This window comes from Juglans microcarpa x Juglans regia, chromosome 3D, assembly GCF_004785595.1.
Source record: "Juglans microcarpa x Juglans regia isolate MS1-56 chromosome 3D, Jm3101_v1.0, whole genome shotgun sequence".
Classification (NCBI taxonomy): domain Eukaryota; kingdom Viridiplantae; phylum Streptophyta; class Magnoliopsida; order Fagales; family Juglandaceae; genus Juglans; species Juglans microcarpa x Juglans regia.
Window position 1 is genome coordinate 10,815,026 of NC_054598.1, and position 16,072 is coordinate 10,831,097.

The 16,072-nt window shown below is 33.5% G+C and overlaps 1 protein-coding gene across 1 annotated transcript; it reads right to left on the reverse strand.

The window, feature by feature from the left end:
* Positions 1–7,709: 7,709 nt before the first annotated feature.
* On the reverse strand, positions 7,710–13,405 carry LOC121256335 (probable WRKY transcription factor 57). The gene is made up of 4 exons (XM_041157103.1): positions 12,533–13,405; positions 10,714–10,857; positions 9,806–10,170; positions 7,710–8,109 (listed from the first exon to the last, which is right to left on the reverse strand). The coding sequence occupies exons 1-3, from the start codon at positions 12,934–12,936 to the stop codon at positions 9,810–9,812; spliced, it is 909 nt and encodes a 302-aa protein (XP_041013037.1). The 5' UTR covers positions 12,937–13,405; the 3' UTR covers positions 7,710–8,109; positions 9,806–9,809.
* Positions 13,406–16,072: the final 2,667 nt, after the last annotated feature.

The following is a 16,072-nucleotide window of genomic DNA, read 5'->3' on the forward strand; positions in this document are numbered from 1 at the left end:
GGACGAAAGTGGTGATGGGACTCAACAGGTTTAAAGTCATTTCAATTTTGCCCAAAAGCTTATTCCGAGCTGCCTCAATTAAACCCACATATTTCATTGGATCTGTACGGCTTTGAACGTTATTTTCTGAAATGGCAGAGCCTGGTCTGGTTTTCTCACTCTTTTGAGGAACACAATACAACCCTCACTCCATCTCCAGCTTGCATTCTGTAATGTGGACTACTGGGTTCACTTTGTTTGCAATCTTTGGCTTGAGTATGCATTGAGAAATGATATTTGGAGCGATAGAGTTTGTAAATGCTATGCACTCGCGTATTATTTAAAAAATAAATAAATAAATATGAGATATATATAAAAATATTAACTTTTAATAGTAAATTTTATTTATTTTTAAAAAGAGTACACAACGCTTACATAATATATAATTATATCTAGTATTACTAGTTTAGATTTTAGTGCGTAGACAAACCAACTTGCACATCAGTAATGTATTAGATGTGTCACCAATGAAGTTGCAAATAACTTGTTCATTCATTTCCAATGAAATATTTGGTTAAACCATGGTAATTAAATGGAACAACAACAACATAGTTTGATGCTGGAAAGGATTCAAAGGAATGCAATGTGTCAGACGGGCCTCCCTAAAGAGGAACATAATACTCATGTTGATTGAACAGCAATTTATGAAACTGTACCAAGAGAACTTGTTCCAAACGCAAATTTAATGTCCTCACGGGACACCTGTTACACACATATATATATATATAGCTGCCCACTTCACTGCATTTTGCTGCAAAATCATAAGGCGGCAATCTTGTAAGTCCTTGCTGGTCATGAACTGTGGCCACCATAAATCATTTTATCTTGTTCGGGTGAACAAATGACAAGGGAAAAATGTGCGTAAAACATGTCACTCGACACTTCCTTCTTTTTATTCATTATTTATTACCAATAAATCCATGTTGTTTGATGATGGATTCTGCATTTTACCTTTTTCCTTGGGGAAAGGGAAACATCCATAAGCCTGGGCTTGCTTGCGATTTGTTAATTTGAAGCTGCAAATCTCATTTTTAAGTCCAAAATCAAGGGCCTGTGAATAGATCATTTCAATCATCAGAAAGATTAGGCCCCACAACTTTGCAAACCAACTTGGCAAGGATTTCTTTTCCGTGTCAGGAATAATATGGGGAAGTTTGGTTCAAAAGGACATAAAGCAGAACCGAAGGTGGTTTGATCGGCAGCCGACCAGAGGTCAAAGGCTGCCATCCTTTCTCGTCCATGGTTTCATGAGCATGGAGCACTGAATTGACATCCCATGAAATGCGACGTGGATTTTATCCTCGGAGCAACCTCCTGTCATTTCCAAACAAAAGCTGTTTGACTATCTATACAAGGTTACAACAGTTGTTTAACCTCATTAATTTTTAAATGGATTAATTATTTTATTCTTGATTTATAAAATTTAAATTTTAAAATTATTTTTTTAAATCAAATCATGTTATATGAAAACTTTACTAAATATGCTAAACACGGGCTTATAAATACAAATTTTCTTATCTCTTAAATCACTGTGTATAAATATTATTCATATTCTTTTAATTATCATTTTTTCATCGTGAGTATTTGTATTCGTTTATTTTATTTTTTAATCTTTAACTTGTTACTTTTTCCTTGTCGCAAATATTATAACTAGTATCCACTAATATGGGTTATTTGGTAAAAGAAGTTGGGCCCTAAAGATGCTTTCTTGAAGTGACAGTTCAGCTAGTGGGCCAATGAAGCATATACTGTCATAAGTCAATCAGCATAATTGAGAAGGGCCCAATGGGCCAGCCTGAAGGTTGGTACAGTTGCGGGGGGTTGTGCGGCCTCACCCAGCAACCATATGATATATGCACAAAAGTTAAAGAGGCAGATCAAGATGTAGCTCAAACGTTAGATGAATGCAATATTAATACAGGGGGCAAAATTTTACGCCCGAAAGACACGGCGGGGAACACGCGGCACTTTTATCAAACAGAGCCACGGCGGATACCGTACGGGTGCTGAGTCAGAGAGTCAGACGGGGGGATCCAAAAGTGTAGAGCAGCCGCTGATAGGTTCGGTCCAAAGCTATATATGACAGTACGTACTTTGCTTTTAGAAAAGAAAAAATAACCATACACCTCACATTTTATAATAATATTTTAAGATAAGAATAATTTTATAAAATAATGTTATTTTACAAAATCGCGCATCTTTTTTAAAGCATGATTGTGTAAAGAGAAAATATATTTTTAAAAAAAAATATTTATAATCGTAAATTATATAATTACTGGTATTACGTAATCGTTTTGAAAAAAGTGAATAAAATATTAGATTTACATGAAAAAAATTAATTTTTTAATAGTGAATCATATTTTTTTTCAAAGTGATTTCGTGACGTTTACACACTTCATAATTGTCTGTAGAATTATTTATATATTTATAATCATAAATTATGCCATCGTCGCATAATCACTTTAAAAAAATTAAATAAAATATGAGACTAAAATATTTTGTACAAATCATACTTTTTAAAAATATATAGATTTGGGCAGTAGAATCGTCCAAATTGCCTCTACCTAATCTTGATTGGTGTAGACCGGTTTGTCAGATAGTCTTATTTTATTGATTTTATTTTTATAATGTAGAGCAGTTTCATAAAATAAGATCATCATTAGGGTTATAAATAAACAAGATTATTCAACCTCAGTCAAAATTGAGTTTGACTCAATTCTTTTATTAAATAAGTCGTTGGTAAATAAAAGATTATAGTCGATTTTTTAAACGATACAACTCATACAAAATTCAGCTTGACTCGTATAAATTTGTATAAACTCAAATAATTTGGTATTTATTATTTTTTAGAATATATATAATCTCTATATTTATAATAAGAATATTTTAAATATATAAAGAGCTTAAATATTAGAAGAAATCATATTCTTAATACTAAACATGATATTACTCAAATTTTTATCAATATATGTTTCTAAACTTTGTAAAGATATTAACGAAAAATCAAGGTTTGTCAAAAGTTTGTAGATTAATTTATAAAATATAATATAAATAATCTATTGTGTCAAAATTAGAAGCTCGTGAGAAAAATCAAATTATAATTAAAATAATTGTTCATGAACATAAAATGCAACTCAATGATCATAAGCTTGAGCTAGAGTCGTACGTGTTTGAATAAAATTAAATAGATAAGAGTTGATCACCGGCCCACTACTCACTCAAACTTGACTGGGTTATACCCATAATCCTCTTAATCTGCATGCTCACAAGAATCCTTTCCCCTAATCATAACATTATAGTCAAAAGCAGAAAAACTCTTTTAATTTACCTCAATTCATTACCTTGCTTTCCAATATTCTAGAATGCCTTGATGTTAATAAGTATGATCAGGAAATTAAGACTACCTACGTCTATAACAAATTTTTGGTGGCTGAATACTTGATAAACATCGTTTCATTTGTATATGTGTCAACTTATGACTGATCAACATGTGTGGGAATGGAAGCCACTGCAATTAACCATTGAGCTGACACGTATATATCAGATCAAGTTGAAAACCCCCCTAGCTAGTTGGGGGCCGGCTGAACTTGGTTAAGTGGGGATTTGAGAATTGTGGTTACAGATGGAGCTAGAAGAATGTTTAAAAACTAAGTATATAATTACATATCTTGTGTTTCTTTTGGTAGCATAATTAGTTTTGTAGAAAATATTGGGTAAAACTAGGGGTGTAAAACAGTCGGTCCGGACAGGATCAGATCAGACCGAAAAAATGCATGGTCGATTTCAGTCCAATAAGTAGGGTAATTTCGGTTTTCGGTCCGGTCTCGGGGTGGAGATTTCTCGGACCGGACTGACTGAATAAAAAATAAAAATAAAAATAAAAAAATATTTTATATATATTATTTATATAATAATTGTACAATTAACAATATAAAATTTTAAATATGTTATTAATATTTGTTAATATTCTATAAATTAACAATATTTTATATATATCTTCATCTAACTTATCACTATTAACAATATAAAATTTTAAATATGTTATTAACACTTGTTAATATTCTATGAATTAACTAATATATAATATCAATTAGTTAATTATATAGTAATTATATAAATTAATAATGTAATTTTCATCTAATTTATTATCATTGACCATATAAAATATTTTTTTATTGAGTTTGTTACATAATCCACATTAATAAGTCACTTAATTTAATTTAGTATTTTAAATAAAATTTTTTTATTAATTGATTTAAAAAAAAAAAATTAAGCCAGACCGAATGTACCGAATGGACCGGACCGGATCGATAACTACCGGTCCGGTTCGGTCCCTATGGGGGTGTTCGGTCCGGTCCAGTCTAGAAAAATGATGGACTGAAAATATTCGATCCATTACTAGACTGGACCGAACCGACCGTTTTACACCCCTTTGTAAAACATATAATATTACCCGACAACGGCTCAACCCAAGGCAGTAGTACTGGTTTCAAAGAGTCAAACCAAATAGAATATATATATATATATATATATATATATATATATAATAATTGAATTCTTCTATTCATTTTTTTGAAAATGTAGTATAGAATTTTCCTATATATATATGAGCTTTGTTATTCATAAGTTTCACACACCAAATTCTATACACTACACTACCATCTTACTTTCATTCCATTATATAATATGTGACACATTTATCACCATTAAATGATTCTTTATTAGATGATTCTTTATCATTCAATAGTAATAAATGTTTCACATCTGATATAGTGGGATGAAAATAAGATGAAAGTATTGTGTATAGCATTACTCTCTATATATATATAGAGAGAGAGAGAGAGAGAGTCCAAGCTGGCAAAAGTCCAAAATCGATAACATAAAATTAGTACCATGAGAGCCACTAGATGCGTTTCAAGTGAAATGCATGCAGATCAAGATAACATGCATCACGTACGTTCACCTGGTTAATCTAGAAGAGATCATTCGTGCCCATATATCATATGCGAGGACATCCTCGATAGATAGATAGATAGATGTTAATGACACAACGCTAGCTAGCTAGTTGTCGATCCATGTATTGGACAACAATATACTTGCGATCAGCGGGATATATACTCGATCTATGTATGAAGGATCGAGCATCCAATAGATTAGTACTTGAGTACACAAAAGTAGTACTGGCTAGTTTGAGGAGTAGAGTGTTCTCAAAATACTCCTAAAATCGAATACTCTACAACTATTCTTTATTTTCTATTTTTTATTACTATTTGTTATTATTCAATATTCTATCATTACTTTTTCACTATTATTATTTACAGAATATCTGAAATCACCTCACTATCCAAACACAACCTTACCTGCCATATATTCCCTTGATCAGTTCAGTAATGAGATAATAATGATCCTATCTTCCCATTGTTTAATTTTGACTTTTGCTATCAAGGCCGAGACCCTCAAAGTTTAATATAATGGGTCACCTTGATCTTTCTTTTGCGGGACAATGCATCATCATTCTTTGGATTTTTATATACATGGTTTGACCGATATTAATAAACTCATGAGTTTCAATGTTTTTTTGTAATCATTTCTATGTCCAAGCATTATGCAGCCTGCATTTCAGGATAAAACAATAACTGATCTGCCTAAGTTATTATTGGAATCTAATTTTGTCCCCAATGATCTAGTACTGATCTACCCACATGCTCGCAAGCTCAACACCACCTATACTATATTTCATATTATCCATGATCTAATCCCGCAACCCATCGGTTAAGGATGGAGCCAATAACTTTTATTATTTGAATTAGTTAAAGCATGAATGAGAAAGAGTATTAAGTAGATCTAATTATACTATATAATACTAAATTAACATATTGAATTTATCAATTAAATTGGAAGTACCATCCATTTTCCTGAAAAAATTAACAGATTGAAACTAAGCTCCAAGTACTCATTATAAAATTTTCAAAAAGTATATAAGATAATAGAAAAGATACAACATTATCCCCGAATAAAATATAAAAAACGAACTTAAAATAATATTTCATTTGATATACAACATCATAAACAAATCAATTTTCATCGGCATGCTAGTTAAAAAAAAGGGTGCTTCTACTCAGCTCTCAAGTTACCCCTAATGCATTTTATTTTAATTTTTTAAAAAGAAAATTACTTTTTTTTAATGTTAAAAAAAATACACAAATACACTAGTGGTAACTTTTTTAAACATTTAAAAAAAAATCAAAGTACACTAGGAGGCAACTTAGCATTTTCCATTAAAAAATAGCAAATCGAAGTGATCCTCACACCATAAACATTCACCTCTTAAACCCTTGAAGTGGATTTACCTAAGAGAAATAATATTTGTAGTTATAGAATACATAAGCGCTGCACACTTCTTTTGAGAAAAATGCGTAAATATGAAAAAATTAAGAGTAATGTTAGATACAGTCATGAGTTGTGTAAGTGTTACGCACTCATTTTGAAAAATAATAAAGTTTTTCATATAGGTATCATATTTACTTATTTTTTTCACAAAAAAACATGTGATACATTCATAATCTATAACTGCAAATATCATTTCTGATCTAGTGTTACACTCACTCTTCATTTCTCAGTTATATGAGTGGAGCTACTATGCCGCCCCACTCTTACCGCCGCTGGGCATATCGCCTAGTATTTTTTTTTCCTTTTATCTTTTTTATATTTTTTTAATACATTTAAATATTTTTAAAAAATAAAAAAATACACCAATACACTTAAAATCACTTCTTTAATCACTAAGTAAAAAAAAAAAAAAATTTGCCAAGCGATCAAATGGAGCAATAAGAGTGGAGCGGCATAGTAGTGTTTCTCCAGTTATATATACCCTGTGTGGCACTAGTCTAAACGAAAAAATGTTTTTGTATTATTATTTCAGTCCGGGACTGTAGAAAAGAACATGAAGGATCTTTTTCTAATATATTTGTCTCTTTGCACAGAAACAAGTACGTCTAAGAGAAGTGATTTGTACAAATTATAAATAGACAAATTTCTTACAAGTTTTTTATAAAAAAATAAATTATAAATAAAAAAATGTAAAAAAAATTAATCAATATTAATGAGACCTACATTTTTATAAATAATTTGTATAAAATTTATCTATTTAAAATTTATAGATGGCATTACTCCGAAACAAATAGCAGGCCTACGCGATTTTAATAACCAGGGCAGGGTGTCCTGTCCGTTAAAACCATGACTTTCTACGTTGCACTCCAAGACGGCAAAGCCAAAGACTCACAGGGATTGGAGGGTTGGTGGTAATTTGGTAAATAAGCCTACGGACGGTATGGTATGTGGAGTGTGGTCGTAAGTCGTAAGCCCTATCACTAAAGAGTGAAGACCAAAAAAAACTAAGGGTAAATTAAAGCCGCCCGAGGCATCAGGGTGAAAGCTAACTTTTCCCCGTAAAATAAATAAATAAAGGTTAAAAAGGCAATGTCGGCTAACTCTGAAGCAACATCGAAGTTCACGCAACTGATCCAACGACTGGGTGGTCCAGTCCAAGTGGCCTTTTCTTTTTTCATGTATCTCAGAGTCACGTACGAGCCATGAAGAACTCCCACACGAGGAGAGAGAGAGACCAAAAAAAAAAAAAAAAAAAAGCCAGTAACTTTTACTTTATAGTCTGAACAAAAAGTAATTAGTGATAATAAAAAAAATTAGCGATACGAATGAAGATGGTTTAAGGTTCAGATCCATCCCGATCTAACTCTAAGATTGAATCTGCTGTAAACCTAACCAAAATGAAAAAACAAAACAAAAGTTATCCTATATATACATCAGTTTTTCGAGGAAATTATGTACATATTAATTATAATCATCTTCAAAATTAATGGTGGTCTGGAATAAATCTCATGCTCAATACCTGGGTACGTACGCCCGTGAATATGATGAGATGCAGGCACTTAATTATAAATATATGACAGAAAAAGGATTTACTATACCGCCTTGAAAATTGCATTGGGTTGTTACCATCTTGAGAAGATCATGGACGTGTCCGATCCAATCTTCCCGCTACTGCATGCCCTGTCCAAATGGATCGGAAAGGTTAATTAAATATGTAAAACCCAACAGAGAAATTCAAGAAAGATCGGGTGGAGTTATTGCAAGCATCAACATGCACAGTTGATGTTCTAAAACTCTAGCATGATTCACATGAACACCAGAGAGTTGTCAGTTTGGGATCCACATGATTAACGCGCCTCCTTTATCTGATCATGATGCTTGCGTACGTTTTAAGAGTGAGAGTCAATGAAAGCTAAGGACCATATAAAAATTCCTAAAAGCTGGATGATCTATTATATTCACACACCACAGATCCAGCAGCAGCGAGCAGTCAAATATACCTTTTCTTTTTGAAAAGGGAGACAGTTGAGATCAGTACTCATTTCACTACATTCTAGTTAGTGGTCATTAGAATTCAGCTCTTCATCAATGTTTTTTTCTTTCTTTCTTTATTTTAATATTTCCAACCACAACCTTTTTGTGTAAATTATATATAAGCCGTTTGGATACATGATAAGAACGACAAAATAGTTCGATCCACAAACACTAATTCTGAATTGTATATTTAGAAGCGGATAAATTTTACAGCCAATAATTGAGATCAACTACATGATCATTTTGGCAAAATGGTGCATGCATGGCCAAAACGAAACAATTAGTACTACACAGTATCCATCACAATTAAGGCTTTGTCCTACCATAGAATACTTCTCACCGGCCAGTGCTAACGTACACGTAATATTATCTCTAGCTTACTCTACTAGCGCTAGCTAGATGGTCGATGGTCAATGGTCATCCACAGTTCATGCTGGTGGGGTTATATGTTAGGCGTGGTCATGAACAACTGCGGTCCACAAAAGCAAAAGATTTTTCAAGACAAAAGCGAAACTACTTGATGGCATCCTAACCTAAACCAGGAACATTTATATATTAATAAACCTGGTTGAAAAATTCTGTGCTTCTTAATTAATTTCATTTTCTTCTCTTTTTGAGTTTTTTTAATGAATAATAGTTTATATATGCATCTTGGCAACGGAAAAGATAAACGCAGTGACAGCTATAATAACAACAAAAATCATAATAATAATTGACAAGTTTTCGTATAGAGTACTCTGCCATGTGATATTATGTTGAAAACTTTTAACCAACGTACTCATGATTTTCTATGATTCACATCAACGGAGGATTCATAAAGCCAATCAGAAAAATCATTGCACGCTCTATGCATGATCTGCGACCAAGATTCATAAATGTAAAATCTGAGGTAGAAATCATTCAATGAATCAAATGTAGGTAGGACAAAAGCAATAATTCATCATTATTACTCATGATCTGTCCCAGCTTAACAAGTGATCTCATTTTTAAACCAAGATATCAACACCAGTACTATATATTAATAGTTCTACTTCTGGAGGTCCTGTACATGTTGCGCTCTCCTTAGAACCTAAGCTTCGTACTTGGGTCACAGACACTCAGGGTTACGTACGTAGATATGGTACTCCGCTTGGGTTATATATAGTCATGTGCCAAAATGACTTGGTTAATTTCAAAATGAAAATGGACTGACTCTCTCTCTCTCTCTCTCTCTAAGATCATACGCACGCAGCTAGCTAGTCATACTGACACACGCATATGCACACACGTACGGTAGATGTATAAAGAATACAAATTTACACATTTTACGACGAGAGTTGATCCATATATAATACTGTGTTACCTTCTCATCTGTTACGCATGTTAGGAGGCACCATGTCCCCAAGTAATCCTTCATCAGTGGGAAACGGTGGGGTTCTTGGTTCGGGCATCGAATGGGATTCACCTGCTGGTATCTGTTGAGACTGTATCATACGAAAAGGACTTTGTTGAGGTAACTGAACAGCTGGATAATAAAATTGTGATCCTGGAGGAGCCAACTGCCCAGTAAAGGTCTCATGACTAATATTCACTCCACCTCGAGGGAATCCAACCGTGTGATGGCAGTGTTGGCCTTCATATGTAGTTATTACGATAGTGCGATCTTCAGATGAGCGTTCCACTCTTTTCTTTACGGTGCATCTGCTATTTGTGCAGCGGTAGTAGCTCCTGTATGCCACATCGAAACTATGATCTACTGCATATATGAAGTTACTAAATACTTCTAAAAAACAAAAGTGTATTGAAATTTTGGATTTCGGCCTGTAAAATATGAGAGAGAAGAAATTCAAAGATACATACAGGTTAATTATGAGGCTTGTCAGTAATGCTCATGACCTATTACTTGCGGAGCTAGCTAGGGAGCGATAATAGGAGTTAATTTGGGGAACCCAAAAGCTATTTTGAACCATTACAATAAAGAAATAATACTAAACAAAGTTACAAAAGACCTAAGAAGATTAGAGACTTCATATTTTGGACCTAAAAAAACTTATATTATTATCTTACTTAATGGAAATAAACAGATCGAGCGTAGAAAAAGTTAGAAATGGTACTGGAAATTATAACGAGAAAGGAACATATTGAAAAGAATTTAATAAAATTCATTTTGATCATATCAATCCATATATAAAACAACAAGAGTAAAAATCAAACATGGGAAACACAATAATAGTTTGTCTAGTAACTGAAGAGAAGTACGTAGTTACAGACCTAGGGAATGGACTATTTTTTACGGCCTTCTGTCCATATTTGCGCCATCGGTAGCCATCTTCGAGCTGATCAACCTCACTCTTCGTCATAAACGCAAAACGAGGCTGCCGGATTCGCTTTTGCCCTTTCTTTCTAACCTTGTTCCTACAAAATATTCCATCTACAATTATCAAACAAAAACAAGATCCTAAAAATGAAAAGCTAGCTATTAATAATTCGTGAACTCATGCTAGCTAGTAACAAACAAACATGTAAACTAGCTAGGAAGAAATCGGGTGATTGCTTTAAATCATGCATAACGAGATGAAATTATCCAAAGGTTTGCAATCACACGTCAAACTGTTCGACTGATATTGGTCACTCAAGAGCAAGAAAGAAAACGCGATCAAGATGTAATTAAGAGTATATGCGTGAAGCTTCAATGTTCAGAATAACTGATCTATGCATTTCTTCAGCTATTTAATTTAGCAGTCTTATGACTAGGAGGGATCATAAAAATAGAAGAAGAATGAAAGGCTAGCTTATGTGCACAGGAGATCAAAATTTTCCCATGTGTTTCAAAGAGGCCGAATTTAATGCCAAAGAAAAATCATATGAATGAATGTTTCACATTACTTTTGAAATCATGAATACAGTTTGATGCTAAACTTCTTTTGCAGTATTGGCAATTAATGAGCGTTTATATAATATTGGCTGAGAAAATAGAATGGAAAGTAGCGTATATATCTATATATATATATGAACAGACTTAGCAGAAGACTTTTCAAAGCAATGCAGCTAGGATTAAAAAATCTAGAAGCATGTTGTATAATACAGTAACCTATAGAAAAAGGCTCAAGCTGTGATTTAAATCGATCAAAGACCTATCTAAATTTGGTGGCTGATAAATTAAATGATCTGGACCTGTAACTAACTAAGAACATTATTTTTACATAGAGAGATCATGTACTGATGTACAATACTCTAAAGAAGAAACCCACTTAGCTAGCTAGCTACTTGGAAACAAGAACCGAACACCTTTAGATCAGAAGCAGTAATAGCATTATGTCGTACAATTTACAAGACAAATATCAAATTCGATTACATGACGATGCCATGAAATGCTAATGCACTGGCATTCAAGGGAAATTATGAATATATGAAGAACATAAAACAAACTTCTATATATGCATATGATCATTATCGATCCCTGATTCTTCATATAAAGCGAAGTGATCACTTAATTAAGAATCTAAATGCCAAAAAGTAATGCGTAAATAACCGAAAAAGTTCCCCGACAAATTAGAATCATATACTTTTTAAGCTATATTCTCGCTTTCATTGTAATTAATTTCTTGATTTCTCAGCAAAAATTTGATACAAATTATTCGCCAAAAGCAAGAGAAAAAAAAGGAAAGGAAAAAAAAAAAAAAAGAGTAAAAACTTAAGCCACGCCATTCCCGCCGCAATAGCGGCGGTGTTCGAGGAGTTAAAATTAATAGACAAAAAGCTCCTTAATATTTCCCAATTCCTCTGGAAGACCCCATGTTTTCGGTGAAATTACGGACCTACCTCGGTCCAACTTGCATGAACAAGTTGATGGTACCTAGATGTACGGACACAGATTGCAGTGTCTCCCCCTCCCCAAGTCCAAAGAGAAAACCACTATAATCGGATACGATTCTTTTCTTCCCCCTTCACCTCCCCCCGGGGCCAATTATCCTACACTCAAAGCCTGCCATTTGCCCTTGAAAATACGAGTTTAACTAAGGATTCAGTGAGTCAAATGGATATCAACATAGTGTATATATACGTATATGTATTCACGGAACCCACTCACGGTATCTCGGGTGGTTTTCCACCGGAGCCAGTGGACTTCTCTGGCGGATCCTCGCTGGAGCTAGAAGACACGGAAGGATTACTGGATGCCGTGAGGTCTCCGCGGACTTTACTGTCGGACCTAACAGGAAGCGCCGGGTCGGAGCTCTGGAAGGCGCAGTCGCTGCTCTTATTGCTGTGGTCGTGGTCGTGGTCCTGGAACCCGAAGCTTCCAGTCAAATCGGAGCCATCATGGAGACCGGCCCGGCTCGGGTCATCCGGCTGAAAATTCCACCCGAACTCGCCGAGTATGCTGCTGTCTCTGTCGTTGGCGAAGAAGTAGACGCTGTCAGGGTCCGGGCCGAGCGGCCAGCTCGAGTTGCTGATAAACTCAGTTCCGGGATCGGATTTGTCCCCTTCGTCCATAACTCAAACAAGGATCCACTCGGGAGTGCTGGAAATCCGGATTCGCAGGGGAATTTAGCGTAATTCCGCCGAGAGAGAGAGAAAGAAAGGTAATAAGTGAGGGGAGGTGGGGAAGCAAAGTAAGGAAGCTAGGGTTTCGGTGTTCGTTGGGGGTCAGAAAGGACGCATAGTTTATGAACTTTTAGAAGGGCTTGAAAGCTTTGTCTCGTCATTGTACAGTTACGGAGAGAGAGAATAGAGGAGAAGGAATGAGAGAAAGAGAGAGAGGAATAGAAAAGAGATAAGTTAGAAAAATCGCCGTCAAGCTCTAAAATAGTACGGGGGGAGGCTGATATTTAAGCATCGGAATGGAAAGGCAGGAGGGGGGAGGGAAGGGGGGGTCCCCACGCGCATGAGTAAAATCACTCCCAAAATACTTTCCGACAAAAGACCTCTCCCTCTATCTCTCTCTCTCCTCCCCTTAATTTTTGCACTTTGGTTTTTGGTGGCTCCAACAAGAGAGAGAGAGAGAGACGCCTTTTATTTTAATTTTTTACTAACCCAACAAGGCGTGGGCATGGGATCAGCTCCAATCATCATGATTTATCAACCATATTTCTTCTTTTTTCCCCTTTAATCGGAAAGATTATATTCAAGACGCAAGTTATATTTTTTCCGCTTCCATCTTCTTTAATCCCACAAACTTATTAATTTGGACTACATAGTCATGATAAAGAGTATCGTCGCTCTAAATGAAAAGTCACGTCATTTAATGTTATCTGCGTAAGATTATTGCTTATATTTAACTTTATTACTCTTAATAATACACGTTGACATGACATATTTTGAAGAGTTTTACAAGCCAACCACTTCAATAGTATGCGTATGTGTAATTGAAAATGATAAAATTTAGGATAATGAACAATAATTAGTGATACAAGGTTTGGGAGAAGTTCTCACGCGCCACCACAGTTTCTGTATTTATTTTTTTGATTTTCTTTAAGGTTGAAAATGTGAATCTACAGCTTTTTAAGTTATATTTCGCTATTTTTTCATGTATTATTTACGTTTTCTGTTATTTCCTCTGTTTTAGGTTAATAATAAAAAAGAAATAGTCTCTTAGATATTTTGTCCATAGAGTGAAAGTCTTCTCCTCCTCTGGAAGGTGGAATTTGAAATCACTATTTTAAACAGAATGTGATCTCTCAGACGGTTTGTCTGTAAAGAGTTTTAGAAATTTAGACCATACCAGTCATAAAAGAATTTGCATGTATACTGGTGAAATCTCAACCGTGAGTAGTTGGCTTGTAATCTGTGTTTTTCTCTGTATGTATCAGTCACAGCTGTAATTTCACTTTTATAAATGAATGTCGTCTATTTTTCATAAAAAAAAAGGTTTGGGACAAGTTTATAATTAGTCATTAACCTGGAGATCATTTGTTACTAATTCACAGCTCAAAAAGTTCCATATACTCTAAAATAACTCAAAAGTATCTTCATCTATTTTGACATGAATATGGTCTTTTTCACATTTTCCTTACAAATATATTTTGTAATATCTTACTTTATAAAGATTGATAATTTAATTTTGAGACTACCAATAACCTATTAGGAGAGGGGTACCCATGATCGAAGGACTCTTTGTTAGATGCAGAAGTTCTTGACTCTTTAAGCTAAAGAAGCATCATCCAAAGATATACTTATGCTATAATTGGATGCTAAGATGATATCAAATGATTTGTAAATAATAATAATAAATAAAAAAATAATAATAAATAATTTTTCAAATAGTAACGAAATAGTCTGAAACTAAAATCGAAGCTTCAAAATTTCAAACTTAGATGCTTGTATGTTCATTTTTCATAGAAAGTTATATATATATATATATATATATATATATATATATATATATAGTAGGGAACGGCCCCGAGTGCGTTAGCTCCGGGGTGCACCTGACATAATGATTTAAATAAAAATAAAAAGTAAAAAAGTCAGTAGCTTATTTGTCTGGGAACAAAAAATACAAGGTTAAATAAAAACAAAAAATAAAGATTAAAAAAAATCTAAATTTCAGCAAAGTATGAGTTTTGATTTGCATCCATATTGGATTATCTATTTATTCTCTATATAATAAAATATTCTTAATTTTTTATTTTAAAAAAAATGAAACAAAAAGAAAGGAAAATGAGTATACTGTCAGAACAAAAAGGGCAAAAAAAAAAGACGTCAATTCATGTGCGCCGCGGAACTATTAAGAGCTTTTTAATAAAACAAGACTTAAAGAAAAACAAAAAACAACAAAAATTAATAAAAAAATAACAAAAATTATTATTTATAGTTAGATAGTCACTTATTATAATAGAGTAGATATATATATATATATATATATATATATATATATATAACATTACTCTCAAATAATTTAGACTAATGATGTGACATGATATTTATTAATTAATTATTTAAAGCGCGTAGTTTTAAAGTATTGTAATATTAATGTATAAAAAGATAGAACCAATTAAATTAGTTAATTTCTCAAAGGAAAGATCGAGATATATGGGAATCTTAATTTCTAGTCCACAAATTATTAGAGGGCCTATTTCATTGGTCCCATTTCAGGAATCCATCAAACTAGTGAAGTTACTCATGTACATCAATAGACACCTGATCATCAACTAAACCCATTTTAGTTTGAAATATTGCACGAACGTACAGTAAGATTAAGATATCCATTTCTTACAAGAATTCGATCGACTATAAGAGACACGTATCAACAGATCCAATTCAATCGAAACTAAATCCAACTAATTAAATTCGAAAATGGTAACAACACACACTTGATTATAAACCTGCTTGAAACTACACGAGCTAGCTAGTGTTCGGAATAATGCTATTTTTTCTGCTAATATTAAAAATCAGGTTATGATCATCATGTGTCGGTGTCGTGCACGTACGTACCGGACTAGCTAGCTGCTAGCTAGGATGCATCATTTTGTTTTTATATATTTTTGGTGAAATTTCACTTATCTTTGTTTTAAGCAGCCTTCCTGGTAGATATAAACTCAGTATCGGACATCATAACGTAATTTAACTCGTGTACAAGTTTTTTATTTCCCCTCTGCCTAATTACCCCTACAACAGCGCTAGCTAGCTAGGG